At 39.2% G+C, this 27,216-nt stretch overlaps 2 protein-coding genes across 2 annotated transcripts; both read left to right on the top strand.

Moving 5' to 3' along the window:
- The first annotated feature begins 2,723 nt into the window (after positions 1-2,723).
- On the top strand, positions 2,724-16,873 carry LOC135195349 (protein SpAN-like). Its single transcript, XM_064221607.1, has 10 exons — positions 2,724-2,859; positions 8,174-8,221; positions 9,661-9,826; positions 10,593-10,792; positions 11,150-11,344; positions 12,465-12,726; positions 12,969-13,052; positions 15,584-15,758; positions 16,170-16,313; positions 16,453-16,873. The coding sequence occupies exons 1-10, from the start codon at positions 2,776-2,778 to the stop codon at positions 16,871-16,873; spliced, it is 1,779 nt and encodes a 592-aa protein (XP_064077677.1). The 5' UTR covers positions 2,724-2,775.
- Positions 16,874-19,121: 2,248 nt separating this feature from the next.
- Positions 19,122-26,269, top strand: LOC135195348 (uncharacterized; the record flags this gene model as incomplete). Its single annotated transcript, XM_064221606.1, has 6 exons — positions 19,122-19,851; positions 20,128-20,336; positions 23,266-23,360; positions 24,128-24,266; positions 25,150-25,239; positions 25,664-26,269. Coding segments are annotated over 6 exons (1,509 nt in total), but the record flags the coding sequence as incomplete, so codon positions are not given.
- Positions 26,270-27,216: the final 947 nt, after the last annotated feature.

The following is a 27,216-nucleotide window of genomic DNA, read 5'->3' as shown; positions in this document are numbered from 1 at the left end:
GGCCAACGCGGAATCAGTGGAATTTATTTCTGGTGATAGAAATTCATTTTTCGGTATAATGTGGTTCGGATCACACAATAAACTTTACGTCCCGTTGCTAGGTGACCAATTGGTTCCTAACCACGTAAAAATATCTAATCCATCGGACCAGCCCTTGGAGAGCTGTTCATCAGCTCTCAGTGGTCTGGTAAAACTAAGATATACTTAACTTATTATTATTTTATTATTAGGCCCTTAGAGGACTGGCCACAAATACTGAATGAAAGTATATACAATATATATGGCATAGCTTTTCGATAACCTGAGGCGACAGGTGAAGGGGGTGAAATAACACTGCCTTTTACAAATGACAGGTAAGAATCGCATGTCCTATATATATATATATATATATAGATATATATATATATTATATAATATATATATTATGATATATATAATAATAAATATATATATATTGTTATGAACATACTCACAACTACTTAAAAGTATTTTATAAGTGGCAAGAACAGGCTCTTTTCTTTTAATGATCAGTGCCACAAAGGTTAGTATTTAAAGCCAAGGGGCAGGATCTCCAGACAGTGAAAAACAACAACATTCAAAGAGGATAACGAAAATATCGATCAAAACTTTAGTATTTATTATAAATAACTCTTAAGCTACACCCACATGAAGAAAACCGATTAGTGTTTACAAAAAAAAAAAAAACTTGACCTAGAAATATCCTCATTCACACGATAGAACAAGAGACAGTAATTAGGAGGAAGGAAAACAGCCTATTTCTAGAAAGCCCTAAAAAATATTCTTTTGGAAAAGATAATGAACTAGGGAAAGAACCTTAATCCTAGATCATACAATTACTCAAAAAATATTTACATACATAACTACAAATAGCTTATCACAGATCACTTGATCTAACATCAAAGGTGGTTACACACAGGCACTATACGGTCGATAACACCACTACTCGATACACACACCACTGTCAATTAACTGCTTCGGAATCACGAAGGGGGTCTGCAGCCGGAGGATACACTGACCCTCGTCAGTAACGTCAAAAACGAATATATTCAGTATATTCTTACCAGCATTCTGAAGAGATTCAAGCCTTTTCACGACTCCGGAGGTTTCTTGACGAAAGCAGGACCAGGGACAAGACAAGATGCTTTCCCAAGGACAGCAGGCAGATCCAGAGATGCAGAGACGTAGACATGGTACCCTCTACAGCACACAGGAAGGGCGCCCAATCAGAGCACAGGAGACGTTTCTCAAACAACAAGGCTGCAGCTTCCACAGCGACTTCAGTCATTAGGAGGCGGAACACCATCAACGCCCTCCGGAATACAGGTAAAAAGGGGGTCCTCAAATGCTACAAGGCCTCTAGAGTGTATATTCTCCCAAGAGAATCTCCAAATTTTTAAAACGTCCTACAGAAATTAGGTCAGCGAAATCTCCAAGATAAGGAGCCAAATGCATACTCTTTTTCATCCTCAGTCAACGGTCCCCACCAAAAGTGAGGCAACGACCCGCAAATCACCAAACAAGCATCCAGCCGAATAAATACATGGAAAGAAAGAAGAAAATACAACCCTCATGGGTGAGGTACCACTTGAATAATAACAACCTTCGGTGGGAGCGAGAAAAACCTTAACCAGTCCTTTTTTTTTGTGTCATAAAAAATTTAAATTGAAAGTAACTGAAGGAAATTTACTTACAAGCCACGCATAAAAAATTAAGCATATATAATTATAATATCTATATATATGTAATATATATATATATTTATATGATATATATATATATATATATATATATATATATATATTAGATATATATATATATATTTATATATATTACATATATATATAATATAATATATCATATATATATATATATATATATATATATATATATATCTATATATATATATATATATATAATCTTATTATATATATATATATATAAATATCAGAATTGCCTCTTTTCAGCCTCTCAAACAGGCAGATATATATGTCTCCATTTGGCGTTCGATTGAAAAGACGCATAATTAAAATCTGAATGTGGGGTAATTTCATGTCAATATGCAGAGCCTACTTCTGAATTTATATCTTTTCGTTGCTGCAGACATTTAGCTGGAGGGGTTATTGAAGTTTATTGTAGAATAAATAAGTAAATAGTTTTATTTTGGAGGTCCAAGAGTACTACAGTGTAGAATTCAGGCGTTGCAACGGAAACTTGACAGCAAAATGTCACAAAGGTGTCACAGGGTGAAAACCTCAAAGCAGATGCACCATGAATAGACTGTTAAAAAAGTTGGAAAGTCAGGTGGAAGAAAGGGAATATGAAAAGAAGATAACAGTTCATGGAACGAAAGGGGTTGCAAGCTACGGTCCGACATTCCACACCTACGGAACTCCACCGTGACGTTCTTCCGACCTCATATAATGATCATCAAACCGTCGCAAATAAAAATGATCGGCATTGATTCATTTATTAATCCAGATACGGCATCTCATTTACAAAAACGACCCACATGTGTATGAGGGCCACACTGCCCATATGCATATGCGAAAAAGCGGCCCTCCCCGGCAAGTCCTCCCTGACTACCTGACCCTCCCCCTGCCGACCTTCCTTTTCCCCCTTCCCCGTCCTTCTTCCCCCCCTATACCGCACAGAACATATGTTTTATCAGGAGGACACGAAGAGGCTCATTCCGACCGATTCCCGTCAGTATCGCCGCTGTGGTCCGCCAGCCAGACGTGAGGGTAGTCGACAGTCATGGCGATTTCCTGGGTCTGTTTTCCTTTGGGTCTTTGCCTCCTGCTAGCGACTGCCGCCGTTGTTCTTCCAGCTTCTGTCCAGGTAAATAGATAGATAGATAGTTAGAGTATAGGAATGAGGGCCAGAGGTCAAGCGCTGGGACCTGTGAGGTCATTCAGTGCTGAAACGGAAACTGACAGGCATTAAGAAGGATTGAAAGGCGTAACAGGAAGAAAACCTCAAAGCAGCTGCGCTTTGAATCAATTGTTAGAAGGTTGAGGATAGTCAGTTGGAAGAAAGGGGATATAAAAGGAGGTACAGTGAAAGGAATGAAAGAGGATGCAGCCAGGGGCCGAAGGGACGCTGCAAAGAACCTTAGGTAATGCCTACATTACACGACGGCGCTACCACCTACGGGAGTTCTGGTATAAAAAAAAAAAAAAAAAAAAAAAAAAACAATGTAGAAGATGCTTAGAGTAGTTTGATTTCGTGTCCTTGAGGGGTGAAGAGGGCTAGGCCTATAGCTGTCAAGGGTAGTTGCGAAAATGAGCAGCCTGGAAGGATGCAGCAGAGAACTCCTATGCCAAAAATGATCCTTGGTTATTAAAACTCTGGAGACGCCTTCGGCATGTAAATAAATACAAGGCCGGAGATTTGCGTGTGATTTCGTGGCCTTGGGCGTGAAGAGGAAAGGTCTTATGTAGCATCTGTCAAGGGTATTTGCGGCAATTAGCAGCCTGAGGAATACGGTTCTTAATAAGGACGAAGCAGAGATCTCCAATGCCACAAACAGGTTAAAATACCGTAGAATCTGTACCATAAATATAATCCACAAAGAGCGAATCGCGTAGCATACAAAACGCACTGTTAATTGAGAGAATGTTACTTTGCTCGTGAGTCAGTGAACGATGTTAAATAACGAAACTGGAGGCTGGAAAAACAAGAAAAAATGCGCTGAAGAAATCGAGTTTTCTGTACGACGCATAATGCTGTATAAAATCATCAGCTTTGACCGGTGGCTCTTCAGTCGCTCACCAGATCCGATAGAGTGAGGGTGCGTCCCATGCTTCCGGAAACCACTGCACGATTTATGGCTAACGTTAACCTTAAATTGAATAAAAACTACTGCGGCTAGAGGGCTGCAATTTGGTATGTTTCATGATTGGAGGGGGGATGATCAACGTAACAATTTGCAGCCCTCTAGCCTCGGTATTTATTTAGATCTGAGGCCAGACAGACCTTACCTTACAGACCTTACAGTTCGTTCGGGTTGCCCCAGGTCCCTCAGTGTGAGGCGCCTCTAATGTCTACCAGAGAGTTGCTAGTACATCTTCCGGTATATTTTGCATCTTCCAATCTTGGATGGTCTGGGATGCAGTTTAGATATTTGTCGAGCTTATTCTTAAACACATCTACGCTCATTCCTGATATATTCCTCAGATGAGCTGGCAACGCATTGAATAGACGCTGCATTATCGATGCTGGTGCGTAGTGGATTAATGTTCTGTGTGCTTTCCTTATTTTTCCTGGTATAGTTTTGGGCACTATTAATAATCTACCTCTACTTGCTCTTTCTGATATTTTTAGTTCCATGATATTTTCTGTTATTCCTTCTATCTGTTTCCATGCCTGAATTATCATGTAGCGTTCTCTTCTCCTTTCTAGACTATATAATTTTAAGGATTGTAGTCTTTCCCAGTAGTCTAGGTCCTTAACTTCTTCTATCCTAGCTGTAAAGGACCTTTGTACACTCTCTATTTGTGCAATATCCTTTTGATAGTGTGGGTACCATATCATATTGCAATATGCAAGTGGACTACGAACATATGTTTTATAAAGCATAATCATGTGTTCAGGGCAAATGATCCAGTTCATTCTAAACTTGGAACCTGGAAACATGGCTGGGTTTGAGTATCTCTATGACTAAAATCTAATTACAACTTATTGAAATGACGTCAGATCCTCCTCCTATGGTTTGAATTCACAGGACTTATAAGCTCCGAGGCTCAGCCATTTAGTGATTCAGCCTCCAGGGACAAAACCTCTGGGGTTTAAGAGGTTCCTGGGGCTGAGAACCGCATATAAACCCCTGTGGAAAATTACCATATCTCGATGAAAATAAAGTTCCTCACTGGACGAGTGGGTTGTGTACTCGCCTATTGATCTGGTAGCCCGAGTTCGCTCCATGCTGCTGCCAGTGTGGAACCAGAGTAATTTATTTCTTCTGGTGATTAGAAATTCATTTCTCGGATCCCACAATAAGCTGTGGGTCCCGTTGCTAAGAAACCCATTGGTTCCTAGCCACGTAAATACAAATCTAATGATACCGGGCAGCCCCAGGAGAGAGAGCTGTTAACCAGCTCAGTGGTCTGGGCAAAGTAATACTTAACTTTCTTTAAAGAAAAGAAACCCTGAAAATTAACAATCGGATTAACAATAACTTCTTCAGCTGAAAATACGCTGATGTTTTCAAGAGACATTTAAGTTACAGACTTGAAAGCAAAAAATAGAATGACATAATAAATTCGAGTTGTTGATATGGCGAACAACGTAATCGCTGTTGGATGACTTTTGGTATATTCTCAGTCTTAGAGCCTTCGTGGTCTTATTTATCTTCAATCTTAAGTCTTTGGTGTTCTCATATATTCTCGACCCTCAGTGTAGATGGTCTCATATATTCTAAATCTTAAGTTTAGATGGTCTTATATATTCTCAACCTTCATTGTAGATGGTCTCTCTCATATATTCTCAACCTTCAGTGTAGATGGTCTCTCTCATATATTCTCAACCTTCAGTGTAGATGGTCTCTCTCATATATTCTCAACCTTCATTGTAGATAGTCTCTCTCATATATTCTCAACCTTCAGTGTAGAATTGTAGATGGTCTCTCTCATATATTCTCAACCTTCAGTGTAGATGGTCTCTCTCTTAAATTCTCAACCTTCGGTGTAGATGGTCTCATATATTCTAAACCTTCAGTGCAGATGGTCTCATAGATTTTAAATCTTAAGTGTAGATGGTCTCTCTCATCTATTCTAAACCTTCAGTGTAGATGGCCTCATAGATTTTAAATCTTAAGTGTAGATGGTCTCATATATTTTCAACCTTCAGCGTAAATTCTTCAAAGCACATAGGATTCTGCTTTCTAAAACATCACGGAATATAGTGTCCATAACCTGACCCGACTTGACCTAATCGACTGCGACTTTTTGTGCAAATTCTGATATCATCACGTCCATTATTTTTACGCTATGAATCATACGTTTGTCCTCTTAGGCACCCTGTTATCAGAGGAGTAAAGACCAAAGATATCTCAAGGTTTGAAAAAATTGAAGTTAATATAAAAATCATTGTCGCCATCTAAAAAAAATATATATCATATTGGTGTGTCCATTGTCCTAGAATTTTAGATATTACAAAAGCAATTCGTTGAATGACAAAGGAATTGCTGGGTTTTCTCATTTTAAATTTACAGACCAAAAACGTGAAAGGTATTTGAGTTTCCTTACAGTGTTAACGCCACTTTTCCCCACTAAATCAATAGGTAAGTATCTACTACACAGATACCAAGATCTTACAATTAGTTTGAAAGCGACTGAAATCTGACTGTAGCAGATATCTTAACGTCGGGGTCGAGGGAGTGTTGATACTGACAGACAGACAGACTGACGTGACCTAGATAGATACGAAATTTCGGGGATGGGGGAGGGGAGCCTTTTCGAAAGCTTTTTTCAAACTTGCTATGAGGAATGGGAAGATAACGAATTGTTTAGATCTTCCTCCCATCGCCACAAAGAAAGGTGGGGTGGGTGGGTTGGGGGGAGGGGGGGCGGAGTTATTTTCGGGTAGGGCTGTGGGGAGACATCCAGGGAAATTTGAAGTATTGATGACATGTGCACATTCTTTATATTTTTTAATATGCCAAGTGTACTTGGGAGCTTCTTCTTAAATGTCAATTTAAATGCAAAAATTTCCTAATCAAATTTGCATATAATTACGGGCGATTATTTGCATATGAATTAATTTGCGTAGGTGCCAATATATCCATATGAACCCTGTTTAGAGAGAGAGAGAGAGAGAGAGAGAGAGAGAGAGAGAGAGAGAGAGAGAGAGAGAGAGAGAGAGAGTAAACCTATGTCAGTAATTATGTCCGAAGGAGCTTTCGCAAGCTAAGATTCATCTAAACTATTAACCACGAGAGAGAGAGAGAGAGAGAGAGAGAGAGAGAGAGAGAGAGAGAGAGAGAGAGACACCAGGAATTCACGGGATATCATTTTTGACACCATCGAAATCCTTCTAATGTGGGAAAAAAACCAGAAAATTAACGAGAAAAAATAAGATTTATGACCATTATGGTAATCTTGGCGTCACAGGTGACGCCCGATGCGAAGTGGAGAGTGAGAAAATGACAGAAAAATAGTCCCTTTGATCTAGTATAATGTTCCTGTACATGAATATGCAGATTGTATTTCAAGACCTTAATCTAGTTACATTTTTTTTTTTTTTTTGGGGGGGGGGCACAAATACATAGGTAGAGAGTGCGTAGGTGTCTGTGTGTATGTTTATACAAACATACCAACACATGTAATACACATTATGTATATAATATACATATACACAAACATATACATACATACACACATATATATACACATTTATATGTGTATTTTTTATCTATATGTATCTGTCTGTATGTTTATGTAAACATACACACAAACATATATACATTTCACATACGTGTTTGCATTTTATGGTTCCAATAAAAAGTATAAAACATTACGAATTTCTTTGTTTACAAAATAAAATAAAATACAAAATCGTACAGAAAATAATGCAACCAAAACACACAACTATGAAACAGTATACACTGACAATCTTGTCCTCTGAAAATTGCCACAACAATACTAGAGAGCGAAGGCCGATGGAAGAGGCAACAAAATGACCTTCTCTGGACGATCCGAATAAAAAAAAAAATAAATGGACACAAGGATAATAGATTCTAAGTCTCTCTGTGAGACTTATGTTGAATTCTCCCTAAATCGTCAGAGATTGTCAGAATAATTATGCTTATTTTAATGCCAATTGCCTCGCTTCAAATGTAATAATAATTATTAGCGACGAAGGAATACGTCAAGTATGTTAATATGAGTGAAGGGTGATGGAAGGTAGACCTGGATACCTGAGCAGTTAATGAATATCTTTTTTTCTTTAAAAAGGTGAGTAAAGACTGACACCACCAGCGTTCCAATAAACGAGACGTTTCATTCTTGGTTTAAGAGCAGTGCGCGGTAAGTTCCTTGATTTATTTATTAACTCTCAACTCAAAGGACGGTTCGGAGTCCTTGTAAGTAGAGGAATCAGTGTTAATTTAACTATGAAGGTACTAATTTTTCTTTTTCGACCTCTCTTTTGACAGGCGTTTGCATCCCGTGATGAGAAAGCAGCTGTTCCGAAGATATATCCGGTAAGTAACTTTGATAACGAACAGGAGACAAATAGTCTAAAACTGGCCACTAAAACTATTGCACTGATTATCTAGAAGTGTAAATAAAAATCATTTCACTTCTTAGCTAAAGTTTTAGGGTTAAAATTGAGAAACTTTTCAGAAACCTAAATGGTTATTGTCGGATTCAGGTGCCAGAATATTAACGCGAAAACGAAGTGTGATACGACCTCGTCGAATTTCCTGAAGCCTGGCTTTTGCCATAGGAAAATTCATACGCGATTCTCAACAATAATATGAGTGCATGAATGCATAAGTATATTGATATAATTCTGTTGAATAAAATGGCAGAATTCAGCGAATTCATCTTATGTATTATCTTTTCTATTTTTCTTATTACTCGCTTTTCTGGCTCAGCGATAATTCTTAATAATTGGTCAATATTCATATTGCGAATAATGCTGAAAGTGGGGTCTATAAATCAGCATTCTTCCCAATATGAATATTGGCCAATTATTAAGAGGTATTGTTGAGCCAGAAAAGCGAGTAATAATAAAAATAGAAAAGATAATATATAACATTAATTCGCTGAATTCTGCCATTTTATTCAAAAGAATTTGTTTAAAAGAGGGTATTCTTCCAAAATATATTAATATAAATTATTATATTATGATAAATAGAGTAATAAAAACCGCGTATTCTATGAAAGAGGCAATGAAGGAGTCTGTATTCTTTCTTATGGGCAGCATCTGTTAAGAGACGATGGAAAAGGGAGCGAACACCGGAAAAATGAACCGGCTAAGAATCAAAAGAAATAAAGAAAAGACTAGCTGAGAGTAAAAAGAATAGGAGTAATAAGAATAAGCAAAAACCTGATGGGGTTGTAGCAAAGTGATATTCTCCCGAAAGAATAAAACCGAAGCAGCAATTAACTCGATAAATATTAATTAACCCTTTCATATTCTATTCGCAAAACCTTTCGACAATGACTGCACGATTGTCTGTCTTCGTACACCTAAGCATCTTCTCCCCACTCGTACACCATTACATGTCTTCTCCATTCAGATGCAGAATCCAACTCCTATTTCACGATTATTCAGTGTCTCACCTCCTGCACGAAATGAATAGTTCTCTATTGTCTCGAATAAAAGACATTGTCCCAGTTTTATTCTAATTAGCCCATCCGGGCGCATGTTTTCTCATTTTGCAGGTTACAAAACGACCTTTACGGCTGGTAAACTGAACTAGAGTAAAGAATTTCAATAGAAAAAATATATCTTAATCTGCTCTCTGTTACTACACATCTCACAACAACCAACCTCTTGTGAAAAGAGAGCGGCTCATTTTTTCCTTTTCATCTGCACTTCCCACCTTCTTCCGCTGCCTTAGACTTGTAAACTGGAGATATATTTTTTATTTAAACTGAATCCCGTCTCTTGATCTCATCCACCATCGTGCAGGTCTTCCCGGAGGAGAGGTACATTGAAGAGGAGGACGTCCTCTTGACTCGATGGCAGGAGGCTGCTCTGCTCTCGCAAGGAGAGTCGAGGAAGGCCAGTGCGGATCTGGCAGTGTATTGGCCCGACAGCGGCGGGTTTCCCCGCATCCGTTATTCCTTCACGGATGGTAAGTTGAATGGCTCGGAGGGTGGGTAACTTTCTAGTGGACTGCTGCACCTTTCTGGCCTCACATCCTTTATGCCCTCAAGGATGGTTAGTCAAATGGGTTGGAGGATGGGTGATCACAGTTACACTGCTGCTACAGTGTAACCTCTCTGGCCCAAGTTCGAATCTTGGCGTGGAGGGATGGTTCCTTTGTTTCATTTGCAAAATTTGGCCTTGTAGGTTTCCCGCAAAACACTCATCTACAAAATCGAGCGACTCGAGATGGTTACATAGGTTGAGGCTGTTTTATTTCTCCGTGCTACAACACAATCTTTCGAATACTCAGAAAGAAACTTTTTGAATCACATCTCCAGGTGTGGTTGATAAAGGTTTGGTAATTTTGCATGAACAATTCATCAGATTTCAGTGGTCACCCAACAACCATATGCTGCGGATTGGGTAGAATATTTCACGCCTGGGGAACATGATTCAAGAGCTGGTTGAAGGAACAGCAGGCAGCATCTTAGCTGTTATTCTGATAATCTACTAGCTCCAGGTGTAATGCAGTTCGTTACAGTATCTAGTTGGATTTCATGTTGAAAACGTGTTTGTTACTTTACTCAACTTCTAACTGACAGACATGATATTCATGTCTATATCTGAGGTAAGATTCATTAGGTCATTTATATTAAAGCAGCACTATCTGAAAAATCATTTTTACTCCCATATTAACTGACACACTGACTTCCGCAGCAACACCAAGTTTATTTAGGTGTCTTTGCCACCAGGTTACGTTAACCGCGAGGCTGTGTGGGAAGCCATAGCCCACTGGGAAGAGCATACATGCCTGGTATTCGAAGAAGTCCCTACCAGCTACAGTGGTGCTCACCTGGCATTTGAAAGGAATTCTGAGAACTGCAGTTCATACGTTGGCATGACTGGTTCTTCGGCACAGCCTGTTTACCTCACAGATCTTTGCGAGGAAAAAGTAAGTAGGATGCTTGTTCACGGCCCTCTGATAACCCGCCAGTAAGTGCTTCTCATGCAGTAATACATGAACCAAACTTGAATATATCAAGTATTATATTCTATTGACACAAATTAAAAAAAACAAGTGCAAACAATCATGGCATAGCAATTTAAGCCTTAAAAAGGCATCATCCACATGAACTTTGGACAGTATCGATGATTTTAGTTTTCAGAGCCTGATTTGGATAAAATGGCAGCTAAAATGGATTAGGTTCTGATTTTTTTATTTTTGGGCACTCTGAACTTTTAGGAAGTAATGAATCTAATTATCATGTTCTTGGATATATATTTCATGTTCTGATCCCACACTCAACAGTTTGGCGAGCTTGTTATAGAGATTGGCCATGCCATTGGCATGTGGCATGAAGAGTCAAGGTCAGACAGGGATACCTACGTTCACATAAACACTGACAACGCCCTTCCAGAGAAGCTGAGCAATTTCTTCACCGAGTCCGACAATAATTATGGCGTTCCATATGATTACAGTTCCATCATGCACAACCATGGCAGGGTGAGATATCAACAAGGAACCATAGGGTTTAAAGTTTTGAATTTAAGTAAGAGAGAAGGGCCTGACTGGTAATTCATCACATGACGATTGGACTAACAATGATCACTTGGGTGCATCAACATAAGAATAACAACACTTTAAATATAATTCAGCAACTTACTACATACATATTACAAAACAGGACTACCAATAACTTGTGACTTGTATTTAACCTGTTTGTGATGTTTGTGAGGTACGTTGCAGATGTATGTTTATGGCATGTTTCACTGTAGTGCTGAGTGCACCCTAAGAGTAACAAATATTCCATACAGCACTGAGATTTGATTGATAGATATCTTTATTTTTTCGTCTGGTAATCCCAACACATGATGACGGGATGGATAATGTTCCAGTGATATGACATCCCGGTGAGTCAGTACAAACATTGTGCATAACGTAACTTGTGCATCATTCCTAATTAACTTGTATAGTTGATGAACATCAACTTACTTTTTGGTAATTTCATCGTGTGAGCACAGGATAATGCGACGAGCAAATATAAGATGACCAGAGTGTGACGTGGTCAAACATTAGTGTAACAATGCGAATGGTACATATGTCTAATTGAATTTTGGTCGTGTAAAAATGGAAGTTAAATAATAAATCTGTAAATGAATAAATTGGATGTACTGCAGTTAACTGAGAGGTTGTATGATGCAAGAGAACAGATTTCTTGAAATGCTATGCAGCGAAAGTACCTGTCTGAGGTGAAAAACAAGTTCTTATCTATTTGTGGGATTTGAGATATCACACAGAGTATGATAATCATAACTCCTGAGAGAAAGAAGTGTTTAGAGAAATACATGGAGGACGATGTGCTTGGTCTTTGCAGCTTTTTTTTTTGACTTGAGTTAGTCATGTCCTATTTTATTGAAATAAATCGGCAATTCACACGAAGAAACTAAAACAGATCAGTGTTTTAGATTTACCCTTGTGATATTCACGGATGCATCATCACCATCTATGAAATAAAAGTATGAAATCATGAAAGATTTGTCTATTAGTTTTTGATCTAAAGTCAGACCATCACATAAAAAATATTACTTCGGATAATATATGATAACAGGATGCCAATTAACAGGTCTTCACTCTGAACGGGCACATGACAATTGCAACTCTGAACCCTTTGTACCAAGGACTTCTGGGGCAACAGAATGGCCTATCCCACATGGACAAGCTTCTTGCTAACCAAATGTACGGATGTTCTGCCAAGCTCATTGCCTCCTCGCAATGTTCCAGCGACACTTGCCAGAACAATGGCTATCTCTCCACAACCTGCACCTGCGTATGCCCAGACGGCACATCTGGTACCAACTGCGAGACGGTGACTACACCTTACAATGGTAAGTCTGGTGCATCATAGTAAAAGTTGGAAACCCGAGTAAAAAAGACCAATGATAGATTACCATGATTATTGTTGACCTATTTCTTACTGAATGACAATGATAAACATTTTATCAATGTTCACTAGAAATTAGATGAAAATACAAACGAGACAATATGGAAGAACGAAAGGAAATTATACTGCACATGGATACTGACCCCTGTACATGAAGAGTAACATATAGCCTTTGTATTCTTACAGATGCCATTTTATCACCCTACACGGAACTCATAAACACAGAAGGTACCATTACTTCACCAAATCACCCAAGCCACTATCCATCAGGTAAGTATCATCATGAATACAAATAAAAGAAATGCCAACCTTGAGAGGTCATTGTTGCTTTTCTTGTTGGTTGTTTGATTAAGACAACCATAATGTGCATACATTGCAAGTTGGTTTGCAACTATTGCAAAAAGTGGATCAAGATACTGTGTTATCTATACCTGGGCCCGTATTTATCAAAGCTCGCAAATCCTTAAGAGTACTCTTAACTCATTAAAACACTCTTAAAGTTATGAAAATTCTTAAGAGAATTTTACGAAGCCTCTTACGCGCTATGAGTACTCATATCTCAGGCCGAGATTTAAGAGTGGTGGAGGGGTCTCCTAAGTACTTAGGAGTTTCTCATAGCGGTAGTCACAGACTGTAAACATGGCAGACGAACAAGAACACCGCGTTCGCCGCCATAGGAATTTTCATCCAAGACTGGATATATTCGATGTGTATGACGACAGTGAGTTTAAAAAAAGATATAGAGTTGATCAAAGTGGCCTCATGTATGTGACTGACTTGATCAGAGAGGCGATTGCCAACCGCACAGAGAGGTTTTCTGCGGTATCTAACATATGTCTCTCACTCGCTCTCAAAATTAATGGATTAATTAATTTGATTACATATATTGGCGCAGGATTAGACACGATGGGTCAAGAATGGAATGAAAATGAAAATCCTTAGAGCTTTTTTTGGTTAGTAGCGAGAGAGGAGCACTAGGCCTATAGTACTAGTGCTTCACCTCTTTCATGTCTCATTTATTTGTGTGTGTGTATATGTATATATATATATATATATATATATATATATATATATATATATATATATATATATATATATATATATATATATCTCTATCTCTATCTATCTCTATCTCTATATATCTATCTCTTTCTCTATATCTATCTATCTATCTCTATCTATCTATCTATCTATATCTATCTCTCTCTATCTATCTATCTCTATCTATCTATCTATCTCTTTCTATCTATCTATCTACCTACTATCTCTATCTATCTATGTCTATCTCTCTATCTCTATCTATCTATCTCTATCTATCTCTCTCTCTCTATCTATCTCTATCTATCTATCTATCTGTCTCTCTCTATCTATCTTTCTCTATCTATCTATCTATCTCTATCTATCTATCTCTATATCTATCTATCTCTATCTCTATCTCTATATCTATCTATCTCTATCTCTATATCTATCTATCTATATCTATCTATCTATCTATCTATCTCTATCTATCTATCTATCTATCTCTATCTATCTCTATCTATCTATCTATCTCTATCTCTCTCTATCTATCTATCTCTATCTATCTATCTATCTCTATCTATCTATCTACCTATCTCTATCTCTATCTATCTATCTATCTATCTCTATCTCTATCTATCTATCTCTATATCTATCTATCTATCTATCTATCTATCTATCTCTATCTCTATCTATCTATCTCTATCTATCTATTATCTCTATCTATCTATCTCTATATCTATCTATCTCTCTCATCTTCTATTCTATCTATCTCTATCTCTATATCTATCTATCTCTATCTATCTATCTATCTATCTATCTATCTATCTCTATCTCTATCTATCTGTCTATCTCTATCTATCTATCTCTATCTATCTATCTCTCTCTATCTATCTATCAATCTCTATCTCCCTCTCTCTATCTCTATCTATCTATCTCTATCTATCTATCTATCTCATCTCTCTCTATCTTCCTATCTCTATCTCTATCTATCTATGTCTATCTCTATCTCCCTCCATCTGGGGTATCTCTATCTATCTCTCTCTCTATCTATCTATCAATCTCTATCTCTCCTCTCTATCTCTATCTATCTAATCTCTATCTATCTATCGATCTCTATCTCTCTCTATCTATCTATCTCTTATCTATCTCTATCTATCGTATCTATCTCTATCTATCATATATCTATCTCTTATCCTCTATATCTATCTATCTCTATCTATCTCTATCTATCTATCTATCTATCTATCTCTATCTATCTATCTATCTATCTATCTCTATCTATCTATCTCTATCTCCCTCTCTCTTCTATCTATCTATCTATCTATCTATCTATCTATCTATCTATCTCTCTCTATCTATCTATCTCTATCTCTCTCTATCTCTATCTATCTATCTATCTATCTATCTCTATCTATCTATCTATCTATCTCTACTTTTGAATTCATCAATAATATACAGATCACAAGGTTAATATCATAATTAATGATTATATTGAATTTTTAAAATACTTTTTTTAATTAAAATAATGGCGAAAATCGTATATTCATGGATTTTAGCACTATATTTTCCGCTATTGTTAGCGAGATCTTCGCTTAAAAGTTTCTCCTAAACATACCGTTTTTCATAGCTAAGAGATTCTCTCAGAGCGTTGATAAAACACTCTTAGAAGTTCCTCTTAACTATGAGTGATTGAGTGACTTAAGAGAGAATATTTAGGAGATGTCATAGGAGCTATGATAAATACCGGCCCTGGTCTTTACAAACAGACTAACCTATTTCAGGACTGAAATTCACCAAATGGATCGTAGCCCCAGATTGCAATAATGTTGTGGCCACCTTTACAGCTTTTGACATCTACTGGAGAACTAACCATTACATACGAGAGTCAGAAACGGCAAGTATGTGCTGGTATGATGGCTTAGAAATTCGAACTGATGACATGCTTGATGGCACATGGTAAGTAGTTTCCTTGCCGATCTGGCATATCCACGAGTAACTTCATTCAAACCTTGCTAGGCCCTTGTTTGTGTCCAGGTTTCCTTTTTGGTATCAGAAATCAGTCTTATGGATGTGAATATTGTAGCCAGTCATATGGTTTTCTGAAGTGTAATGTAAGAGTGCTCATGAATACTATGCTCCCATGATTATCACAAATACCTCTGTTATCCTCCTCCATAACGGTACAGTTATTCATCTACATCTCTCAATCATAGAGAACCATACCCTCATCCAGGCACATCTGTGAGTATCTCAAGTCCTCAAACCTTTCCCTTCTTTAACACTAACTGCCTACTGACAATTAAATCAAGGAAAACAGAATGCCCATTTTTTTCCACTGCCCTAATCAGCCCTCATGCATACCCGCAGGTATTGCGGACAGGAAATATCCAGTGGCGACACCTTCACTTCCACAGGTAATCAAATGGTCATCTACTTCAAGGCAGCAACAACGGCTTTTAAGACAGGATGGTCGGCAGATATCACCTTCGTTGAGGACCCAAGATGCACCAGGTAACTTGCCTTGATACGTAGAAGAAAATCAGAGATACACTAAGAAAATAATATGGCTAAAGTAAACATATGCTGTAAATCAATTGCTTATTACTAAATGCTAATCAAAATAAATTTTTTAACTTTCTTCAAACTTTAGCACAACATCTTCGACAACAACGCCAGGCACGTCAACTTCGACAACAGCTTCTACAACATCCACTTCAACAACTTCAACACCTACTTCCACAACATCTACAACTTCAACCTCCACAACATCTTCAACAACACCCACAACAACTTCAACATCAACTTCCACAACTCCCACTACCACTTCAACTTCTACAACTTCCACAACTCCAACTACAACTTCAAGCTCTTCGACCTCTACAACTCCAACTACAACTTCATCACCTACTTCCACAACGTCTACAACTTCAACCTCCACAACAACTTCAACAACGCCCACAACAACTTCAACATCAACTTCTACAACTCCTACTACCACTTCCATTTCTACAACTTCCTACAACTTCCACAACCCCAACTACAACTCACAACCTCTACTAACACTCCACTAACAAACTTCAAGTCCTTCAAACTTCCACCAACTTCCTTCAAACTTTCTACAACTCCACAACCCCAGACTACAATTCACCTCCTACAACTTCCCAACTAAGCCGTCGGAAAAACCAACCAACTTCAACTTCAACCTCTTACAACACTCCCACTAACAAACTTCCAAACTTCTACAACCTCCCCACCCCCAACCCCTAACAACTTCAACCTACAACCTTCCAACTCACCAACACCGTTCAACTTCTAACAAAAACCTTCCAAACAACTTCCCAAACTTGAAAATAACAACCTTCAACCTTCCACGAACCCCAATCCCAACTTAACCACTTCCAACATCCCCAACTTCCCACTTCCAACTTCCTACAACCTTCCAACCAACCTCCACTAACAACTTCACCTCCAAAACAAACCTTCCAACTTAAACAATTCAACCTCCAAACACTAATCCCAAACTTCAACTTCTACAACAACCTTCCAAACTACTCCCACCTAACAACTTCAACCTCTTACAACGTTATCCCAACAACCCCAACTTCAACTTTCCACAACTCCCAACAACCACGTTCAACTTCCTACAACCTCCCAACCTCTCCCACTACCACTTCAACTTCTACAACTTCCACAACACCCACTACAACTTCTACTACAACTTCAAGTTCTTCAACCTCCACAACTCCCACGACAACATCCACTTCAACACCTACTTCCACAACGTCTACAATCAACCTTCCAACAATAACCTTCAAATCAACTTCAAACAACTTCCAAACTACAGCTTCAACCTTCCTGACAACCTCCGCAACTACCAACTTCAACCTTCTTCTCCTCCACCCTCCGCAACTACCAAGTTCAACCTCTACCACTTCCAAATACCACTGGTTCAACTTCTACAACCTCACACAACCCCCACTACACTTCCACCTCTAACAACTCCCACTAACAACTTCAACTTCTACACCTGCCAACAACTTCCCACTAACCAACTTTCAAACCTCCCATACACTCCAACTAACCACTTCAACCTTCTACAACCTCCAACAACCCAACTGAGCCTTCAACCTTCTCAACTTCCAACTAACCACTTCACTTCTAACCCCAACCTCCACAACTCCAACTACAACTTCAACTTCTACAACCTCCACAACCCCAACTACAACTTCAACCTCTACAACTCCAACTACCACTTCAACTTCTACAACCTCCACAACCCCAACTACAACTTCAACCTCTACAACTCCAACTACCACTTCAACTTCTACAACCTCCACAACTCCAACTACAACTTCAACTTCTACAACCTCCACAACTCCCACTACAACTGTCAAACCTTCTCACTCCAAACCCCGATCAACCCCTCAATCAACTTCTACCCTCCCCAACCCCAACTTACAAACCTCTACACCTCCACAACCCCACTACCAACTTCACCTCTACACTTCAACTTACCACTTCAACTCTAAACCTCCACAACCCCAATACCAAACTTCGAAACCTCTAACAATTCAACTTACCACTTCAACTTCTAACAACCTCCACAACCCTCCCAACTACAACCTTCCAACCAACCCCAACTACAAACTTCAACCTCTAACAAATCCAAACTACCCCTTCAACTTTCTAACAACCTTCCACAACCCACTACAACCTTCCACCCTCTACCCCAACTCCAACTACCACTTCAACTTCTACAACCTCCACAACTCCAACTACACTTCAACTTCTACAACCTCCACAACCCCAACTACAACTTCAACCTCTACAACTCCAACTACCACTTCAACTTCTACAACCTCCACAACCCCAACTACAACTTCAACCTCTACAACTCCAACTACTTCTTCAACTTCTACAACCTCCACAACCCCAACTACAACTTCAACCTCTACAACTCCAACTACTAACTCAACTTTCGTAAACTTTCTCCACAACTCCTTACTTACAACCTCAACTCTACAACTCCCACTACAATTGCAATCAAACCCTACACTTAAACTCTACTACTACTTTCAAACCTCACAACTCCACTGACCCTCAACTTCTACAATTTCACAACTCCACTAACTAAACCCTTTACGAACTACAACTCTGCCCAAGTCCAACCTACCACTCCCAACTTCTACAACCTCACCAACTCCCACTTCAAAAACTTCTAACAACCTCCCACTACCACAACTCCCACTACAACTTCAACCTACACTAACCTTCCCCTAACAACCTTCTACAACTCCCTTACAAACCCAACTCCAAACTTCCACACTACGACAACAACAACTTCAACTTCACCTATACAACCTCCAACTACTTCCGCCTTCTACAACCTCCACAACCCCAACTACAACTTCAACCTCTACAACTCCAACTACCACTTCAACTTCAACCTCTACAACTCCAACTACAACTTCAACTTCTACAACCTCCACAACCCCAACTACAACTTCAACCTCTACAACTCCAACTACCACTTCAACTTCTACAACCTCCACAACTCCCACTACAACTTCAACCTCCACAACTCCCACTACAACTTCAACATCCACAACTCCCACTTCAACTTCTACAACCTCCACAACTCCCACTACAACTTCAACCTCCACAACTCCCACTACAACTTCAACCTCCACAACTCCCACTTCAACTTCTACAACCTCCACTACTCCCACTACAACTTCAACCTCTACAACTCCCACAACAACTTCAACTTCCACAACTCCCACAACAACTTCAACTTCTACAACCTCCACTACTCCCACTACAACTTCAACTTCTACAACTCCCACAACAACTTCAACATCTACAACTCCCACAACAACTTCAACTTCTACAACCTCCACTACTCCAACTACAACTTCAACTTCTACAACTCCCACTACAACTTCAACCTCTACAACTCCCACAACAACTTCAACTTCTACAACCTCCACAACTCCCACTACAACTTCAACATCAACAACTTCAACAACCCCCACTACCACTACACACTTCACCTACAACCCCTCAACTTCACAAACCTCCCCAATCAACTTCTTACTCACTACCAACTACAACTTACAACTCTAACTCTACAACACTTCAACTCACAACTCCCACACAACTCAATTCTACAACCTTCACTACTCCCACTTAACTCACACACAAACACACTTCAACATCCACAACTCCACCACAACTCACTTCAACATCAACTCACTTCAACTACAACTTCCACCACAACATCAACTTCTACAACCTACGACTCCTACTACGACTCTTCCACCCACAACTCCCACTACAACATCAACCTCCACAACTACGACCTCTACCACGACATCAACATCTTCTACAACGACATCAACCAAACCTATCACAACCACGACACCACTTACCGACTGCACATTATATCGCAATGGTGGCTACAACTACATACAGTCTCCAAGATATCCTACCAACTACCCAAACAAGGCCCAGTGCACTGTGGGAGCTTTCACGGTAAGGCCCTCTTTTACATCTCCATTCAGGCGCCCCTCTGCGAGTATCTTTTGTTAACTTTACTGATGGGTCTTACGAAGCTTTGAGGATCTTCGGTTCAGTAACTTGACTGATAGGTGCTACGAATCTTTGAGGATCTTCGGTTCAGTAACTTGACTGATAGGTGCTACGAATCTTTGAGGATCTTCGGTTCAGTAACTTGAATGACAGGTGCTATGAATCTTTGAGGATCTTCGGTTCAGTAACTTGACTGACAGGTGCTACGAATCTTTGAGGATCTTCGGTTCAGTAACTTGACTGACAGGTGCTACGAATCTTTGAGGATCTTCGGTTCAGTAACTTGACTGACAGGTGCTACGAAGCTTTGAGGATCTTCGGTTCAGTAACTTGAAAGACAGGTGCTACGAATCTTTGAGGATCTTCGGTTCAGTAACTTGAGCGACAGATGCTACAAATCTTTGAGGATCTTCGGTTCAGTAACCTGACAATGAGGCCAGTACGAATCTTTGAGGATCTTCGGTTTAGTAACTTGACTGACAGGTGCTACGAATCTTTGAGGATCTTCGGTTCAGTAACTTGACTGACAGGTGCTACGAATCATTGAGGATCTTTGGTTCAGTAACTTGAATGACAGGTGCTACGAAGCTTTGAGGATCTTCGGTTCAGTAACTTGAGTGACAGATGCTACAAATCTTTGAGGATCTTCGGTTCAGTAACTTGACTGACAGGTGCTACGAATCTTTGAGGATCTTCGGTTTAGTAACTTGAATGACAGGTGCTACGAAGCTTTGAGGATCTTCAGTTCAGTAACTTGAATGACAGATGCTACGAATCTTTGAGGATCTTCGGTTCAGTAACTTGACTGACAGGTGCTACGAATCTTTGAGGATCTTCAGTTCAGTAACTTGAATGACAGGTGCTACGAATCTTTGAGGATCTTCGTTTCGTACTTGGACTCAGGTGCTACGAATTCTTTGAGGATCTTCGTTCAAGTAAACTTGAATGACGGTGCTACGATCTTTGAGGATCTTCGGTTCATAACTTGATGACAGATTCTACATCTTTGAGGACCTTCGGTTCAGTAACTTGAATGACAGGTGCTACGAATCTTTGAGGATCTTCGGTTCAGTAACTTGAGTGACAGATGCTACAAATCTTTGAGGATCTTCGGTTCAGTAACTTGAGTGACAGATGCTACAAATCTTTGAGGATCTTCGGTTCAGTAACTTGTGTGACAGATGCTACAAATCTTTGAGGATCTTCGGTTCAGTAACTTGAGTGACAGATGCTACAAATCTTTGAGGATCTTCAGTTCAGTAACTTGAGTGACAGATGCTACAAATCTTTGAGGATCTTCGGTTCAGTAACTTGACTGACAGGTGCTACGAATCTTTGAGGATCTTCGGTTCAGTAACTTGATTGACAGATGCTACGAATCTTTGAGGATCTTTTGGTTCAGCAACTTTACAGATAGGTGCTACGAATCATTGAGGATCTGTTGGTTCACTAACTTTACTGACAGATGCTATGAATCATTGAGGATCTATTGGTTCAGTAACTTGACTGACAGGTGCTACGTATCACTGAGGATCTATTAATTCAGTAAGTTTGATAATCAAGCGCAGTAATGATATTGTCTTGATAGCCGCTATGTTAGTGATACCCATTAGTAGGAATGAATAAATACAACTCTTGGTTTAATCACATCAGTGCCACTATCTTTTTCATCCACTGTACTTGCAATCGAGTGGGAAGGATAAAAAAAAATGTCATTATCTTGCTAAGAAAGCTTGCAGGTGCAGAAAGGAATAGGGTGCCAATTCGTGAAAGAATATGAAAGCACGGCAAAATCAACCGAAGATGAAAATGTATGCACACAAATAAGTAGCTAAGAAACTCATGAGTTTCAACATCCCTAGCATTGTTTGGAAGATTTTTCCACAGTCGGGCAATAAAGAGGAAACCATACCTCTGGAGCAATGTAGTTTTTTGTTTCAACAACACCACACATTCAAGGGAGAAGTATCTATCCCTTAAGCGCTGTTAGCGTCCATCCAAGAGAATAATATTCCAGCTCAAGCAAAAGACTTGAAGTATGTGGTACTACTACTACTACTATAGTAGACTCACATCAACCGTGCATCTGGTGTCAACACCCGTCCCTTACGACGCTCCTGATTGGCTGGTAAGCCAATCACAGGGCTGGAAACTCTCAGTCTGTCCCCAGAGTTCACATAGGCGGGATGTATGTTCCACCTCTCCTAAGGGATACTTTTGAAAGACAAATCCCTCAAGAGAGGTAGAACATACATCCCGCCTAAGTGAACTCTCGGGAGAGAGACTGGCCTAGACATCAGATGCACGTTGATGTGAATCTACTATATCATCTCTCTAGATATAGAAGTGTTCTGGCATTCCTCCATGTTTCTTGGATAATACAAAAAAGAAAGCTTGGAGTTGGAGTTAAAACAAGCATTCGTAAAAATACTCCGCACTATCGAGTATATATACCACAACTTACACAAAGAACGAAATGAATGGGGGGAGGGGGGGAGGGGGGGGAGGCACGGCACAAAATCGGCTAATCTATGGAGATGAAGCTTATTGTGCCGCTCTATCCCCTACTAATCATACAACATAAAGGGCCCATACCAAATATCATATCAAAGCTAATAGTCACTTCTATTTTGCCTTTGGGGTACAATAAGGACAACTTTTGGGGGGATGCTAAGGCTCGGTAGTTGGAATATCGAGTGAAGAGAGTAACCCACAGGCCAGAAACAAAAACTTTACAAAGTGAAATCTTGGATTATGTGATGAGCATCTAGTTTATATAGTTCTCCTCATTCAGAGTAACTAGCTTTAATAATATAAGCTGTGCGCTGTTTTTCACTTAACTATTTATTTATGTGCTTGTTTATTCCCACAGGGGACCATTGCGGATACGTCTCTCTACATCAGCAGATTTAGTCTTGGCTCTGGAGATTCCGTGACCGTCTACAACCAATACATACCTCCGTTGACGTAAGTATGTTGGGGAAAAACAAACATGACTTATTTTTGTAATCAAAGATCAAGGTGACACATAACCAATCCCTTTTCTCTTGTAAAGAGAGAGACAGCCTCTTTGCAAGTCTTGCCAGCACAAGTCTTAAACAAACCGAGGTGGTGAGATGAAATCTTACCAGGGTGTACGAAAATGTTCAAGAAGAGGACTTTAACTGTATCCCACTGAGTAATAATGAAAACAAATATACTGAGGGATAAAAAACAAACTTACTGCATACGTTTATAGTAACGCATTGTAACTGAAGCTAACAATAATTTTCATTTAGGTTTTTTTTTTTTAACCAATGATCATGAAACACTAGGGAAACACTTCACCCACTCTGGCTGAGTAGAAAAAGCACTGATCTAGTGTATCAATGGTAAAGACTTTCACGTTCCCTAGGGAGGAAGTTCAATGCTATGGTGAAATGGGAAAGTTGCAACTGATTAAAAAAACGAATGCAATGACTAGTTTGTAAATAGCAACTTGAAAGCAGGCATTCAGTAACCTCCAAGGTTTCTTGTAGTGATAACTGAAACGAGAAATGAATGAAAGAATCGGTGGCTTTCCATGCCATATGAAGTTCCCATGGTGGTTATCTGGCAGATAAAAATGAACCCAAGAAAGTCGCTAAGTAAACTTGACCGGTAGAGAAACGTGGTTAGTAATTAACTAAAGCCAAAGTCAACCTGTATCAGTCGGTAGGATGCTTGTCAGTAACTTGACTAAATTCTAATTGCAGATTGACTGGCTATCTAAGTGCTGGATCGGAGTACCGCATCCTGGGATCGAACATTCAGACGGTATTCAGTGCTGACAGCTCAGGGACCTCATATGGCTTCAGCTTGAGATACAGCACAGCCAATTACTCTTGTGGACAGGTAACAATATATCAACTTGACACTGATTATTCATTATGATCAGTGTGAATATACATAAGGTTGCATACACTGTCAATTCTCACTGATGACTTTCATAGGTTATAATACAAAGGACTGATATATAAGATCTATGTGAAATACAGCTGGATAGGAAAAGATGAAGATGTATGGAAGAGCATGTTACAGGTGTTATAAACCTGTACTGACGATTCCCATATGTCATGATATATCAAAGATTTAAATCTATGTGAGGCATATCATTTTTAAATTTCATTCTTCTGCTCAACAAGGTTAAAATAACCCCTCATAGTGGTTGGAGATGGTGACGCATGCCGGGTGTCACCTATATTGGTGTGGCTGTAGTAATCCAAGATAGGCTTAGAAGTGTGTAAAATTAAGAATCTATTGTCTCCTTTCCAATTCGTCCTTCTTGCCATCTATCCAGACTTTTCACTAAGTTACCTTCCTCTATTCTTTGCACACGATCAGACCATCTCTAAACACTGATCTATACTTTCACTTGCACTAACTCTTTGACCACCCCCACATATTTCTGCACTTATAACCCTTTCATATTTTTTTGTCATGCAACCTAATACTTCAACATATTTTTTGTTACACAACCTACTACTCAAACATTTCATCTCTCCATCATGTCTTTATCGTTTTATGCACTCTCAACGTCCATGTTTCAATTGACGTCTTTGTGACTTTATCCTGAAATTTTATGGACTCTCCGCGTACTTCTCCACCTTGCATCTTTCACTCCAGCCCATTTGTATCATTAATATTACATTTCTTTGGTATACTTCCATTTTATCAGCATCAATATGTAGTTATTGCTGAATTATGTTTTGATCCCTGGATTTTTCGTTTTCTCCAGAGAATCTGGGTATCGTCATCATACATTCTGAGGAGCCCCAGTTTCCCAGACAAGCATCCTCCAAACAAACTTTGTGAATACCATTTTTCTGTAAGTATGGCACATGTATCCTCAGTATGAAACTGCCTCATGTTGCAATTCCATTATCCTGTGCTTCCTATAGTGTTAAACTGCACTGGAAAAAAAACTCAATACAAATCAGCAATACCTGCTCACAGTGCTTGAACAACGGTGTCGCCTACACAGACTAGGACTATTTGTTGGTGTCCTTCCAAAACCAATGAACAGCGCACCGAGGCCTTTCAATATCCATTTAACCTACATGTTAACAAGCAGTAATCTAGTTTTTTTTTTTTTTTTTTTACTTTTACTTTTGGAGACTTTATTATCAGCCCTTATTAAGCCCATAGGGGGTTGGAGTTTGCCTGTCATAGTTTACATTCTTGAATAATTAGTACTGAACTTAGCTAGTGGAAACTACCTTCCCTTCACTGGAACTGTATTTGCTTCACAGACCCAGTCAGGATACCGGCTGAGAGTGAGGTTTGAGGAGATGAATCTTCCGTGCGGATCAAACTTCCTCGCCTTCAACAGAGACCCTTACGGCATCACGCCATTCTACAACTCCAGATACAACAAGAACCACTGCGGTAATAGTTTACCATCTGCCTTCGACTCCATCTCCAACAAGCTGAACGTCTATTTTTACGGAAGAATCAAAAGTTATGGGTACAAAATCCACATCATCAAGATTAAGTGAACTCAGGGAAAGTTCTGCTGTAGCTAATGTTGTTGTAATGAAGGGCAGATACATGATGAACTAATTTTTTTTATATTCTACCCTGCCATTGTCTCTTGGTGTTATCAATTTGAAAATTGGCCTTAATCTGATGCAAATATAAATGTGTGATGTAACTCAACTCTTGTAGATGAGCTAAAACAATGAAGATGGGATTCATATATTACAACCTACAGATCTGTCCCTCTTTGTTTGATTGGATTGTGCCAATTTCATTTTAATATCTTTGGCAGGTACTGCATAGAGAGCAAATTTAACTAATATCCCTATGCTATTTTATTTTTCGTTGTGTGAGGGTTTTAATAAACAATATTTATCCTACACGATTCAGTTTCAGTTGTCCTTCTGGTAGCCACCATTTGCTTTGTTTACGTAATCTGGCACTGTAACGACCATGGCCACCAGTGTTTCTGTGTGTCATCTTCATTCACTGGTTTGAGCTTCAGTGTGCTCGTTACACTTACCATTAAAGTGCCTTACTCACTGGAATATATATATATATATATATATATATATATATATATATATATATATATATATATATATATATAAAATAAAAAGGCCTCCTCGAGGTCAGTCCACTCTCCAAAATATGCTTGCAGTCAACCAGACGCAACAATAATGAAGGCCTATTCATTTATTCCCCAGTCATCACCATCGTTCTGTCTTGCATTTGGAGGCCCTCCCATCAACCTTCATACTGCCACCAGGAGTAAATTATTCATTCGTCAGTTTTAGTTTAAGGTTGTTTTCAATAACCTGTTCTTGCGTCAAAGCTGTATTTGGACAGCCATGTCTTTAATTTCTCAGGGATTGGAAACAAACATCACTTCCTCAATCTACTGATCAAGCCATTACATGAAACGCAGCTGAAATATGCCAAGGCAATCGATCATTTCTTCCATTTGTTCTGACTTGGCTGCGGTCACCTTGTGTGACAAGTCAGTGGAACAAATTAGCAATGAATATTTTGAAAAGTGGAATTTAGAGCACAAGCCACCCACATAATTATTCTTAAGGGTGCGTCCTAAATACACACTGGTAACTAATCGTATACATATCGCAAACAGGCTGGAAACGTGCCAACAACCATAAGCAGAGATCAGACCCTTCATAAACAGTGGATAATTGCATGAAGCACTGGTCAGGAATACCAATATGACTTGCATTTAGCCTGACTGGGATGTGTGTGCGGTTAGTTGCTGACAATTGTTTATGGCCTGTTTCACTGCAGTGTGGATGCACTGAAAAAGATGTGTGAGAACCCA

This window comes from Macrobrachium nipponense, chromosome 16 (assembly GCF_015104395.2).
Source record: "Macrobrachium nipponense isolate FS-2020 chromosome 16, ASM1510439v2, whole genome shotgun sequence".
NCBI lineage: Eukaryota > Metazoa > Arthropoda > Malacostraca > Decapoda > Palaemonidae > Macrobrachium > Macrobrachium nipponense.
The sequence above is the reverse complement of the archived record's forward strand: the minus strand, read 5'-3'. Positions and strand labels throughout refer to the sequence as shown.

What these genes read in the sequence shown, in the direction of transcription:
- LOC135195349 (XM_064221607.1), top strand. Translation starts at nt 2,776, where the DNA reads ATGGCGATTTCCTGGGTCTGTTTTCCTTTGGGTCTTTGCCTCCTGCTA. An exon ending in CAGATCTTTGCGAGGAAAAA is followed by an intron (nt 10,793 to 11,149) that starts GTAAGTAGGATG and finishes CACACTCAACAG; the next exon opens with TTTGGCGAGCTTGTTATAGA. An exon ending in GACATGCTTGATGGCACATG is followed by an intron (nt 15,759 to 16,169) that starts GTAAGTAGTTTC and finishes GCATACCCGCAG; the next exon opens with GTATTGCGGACAGGAAATAT.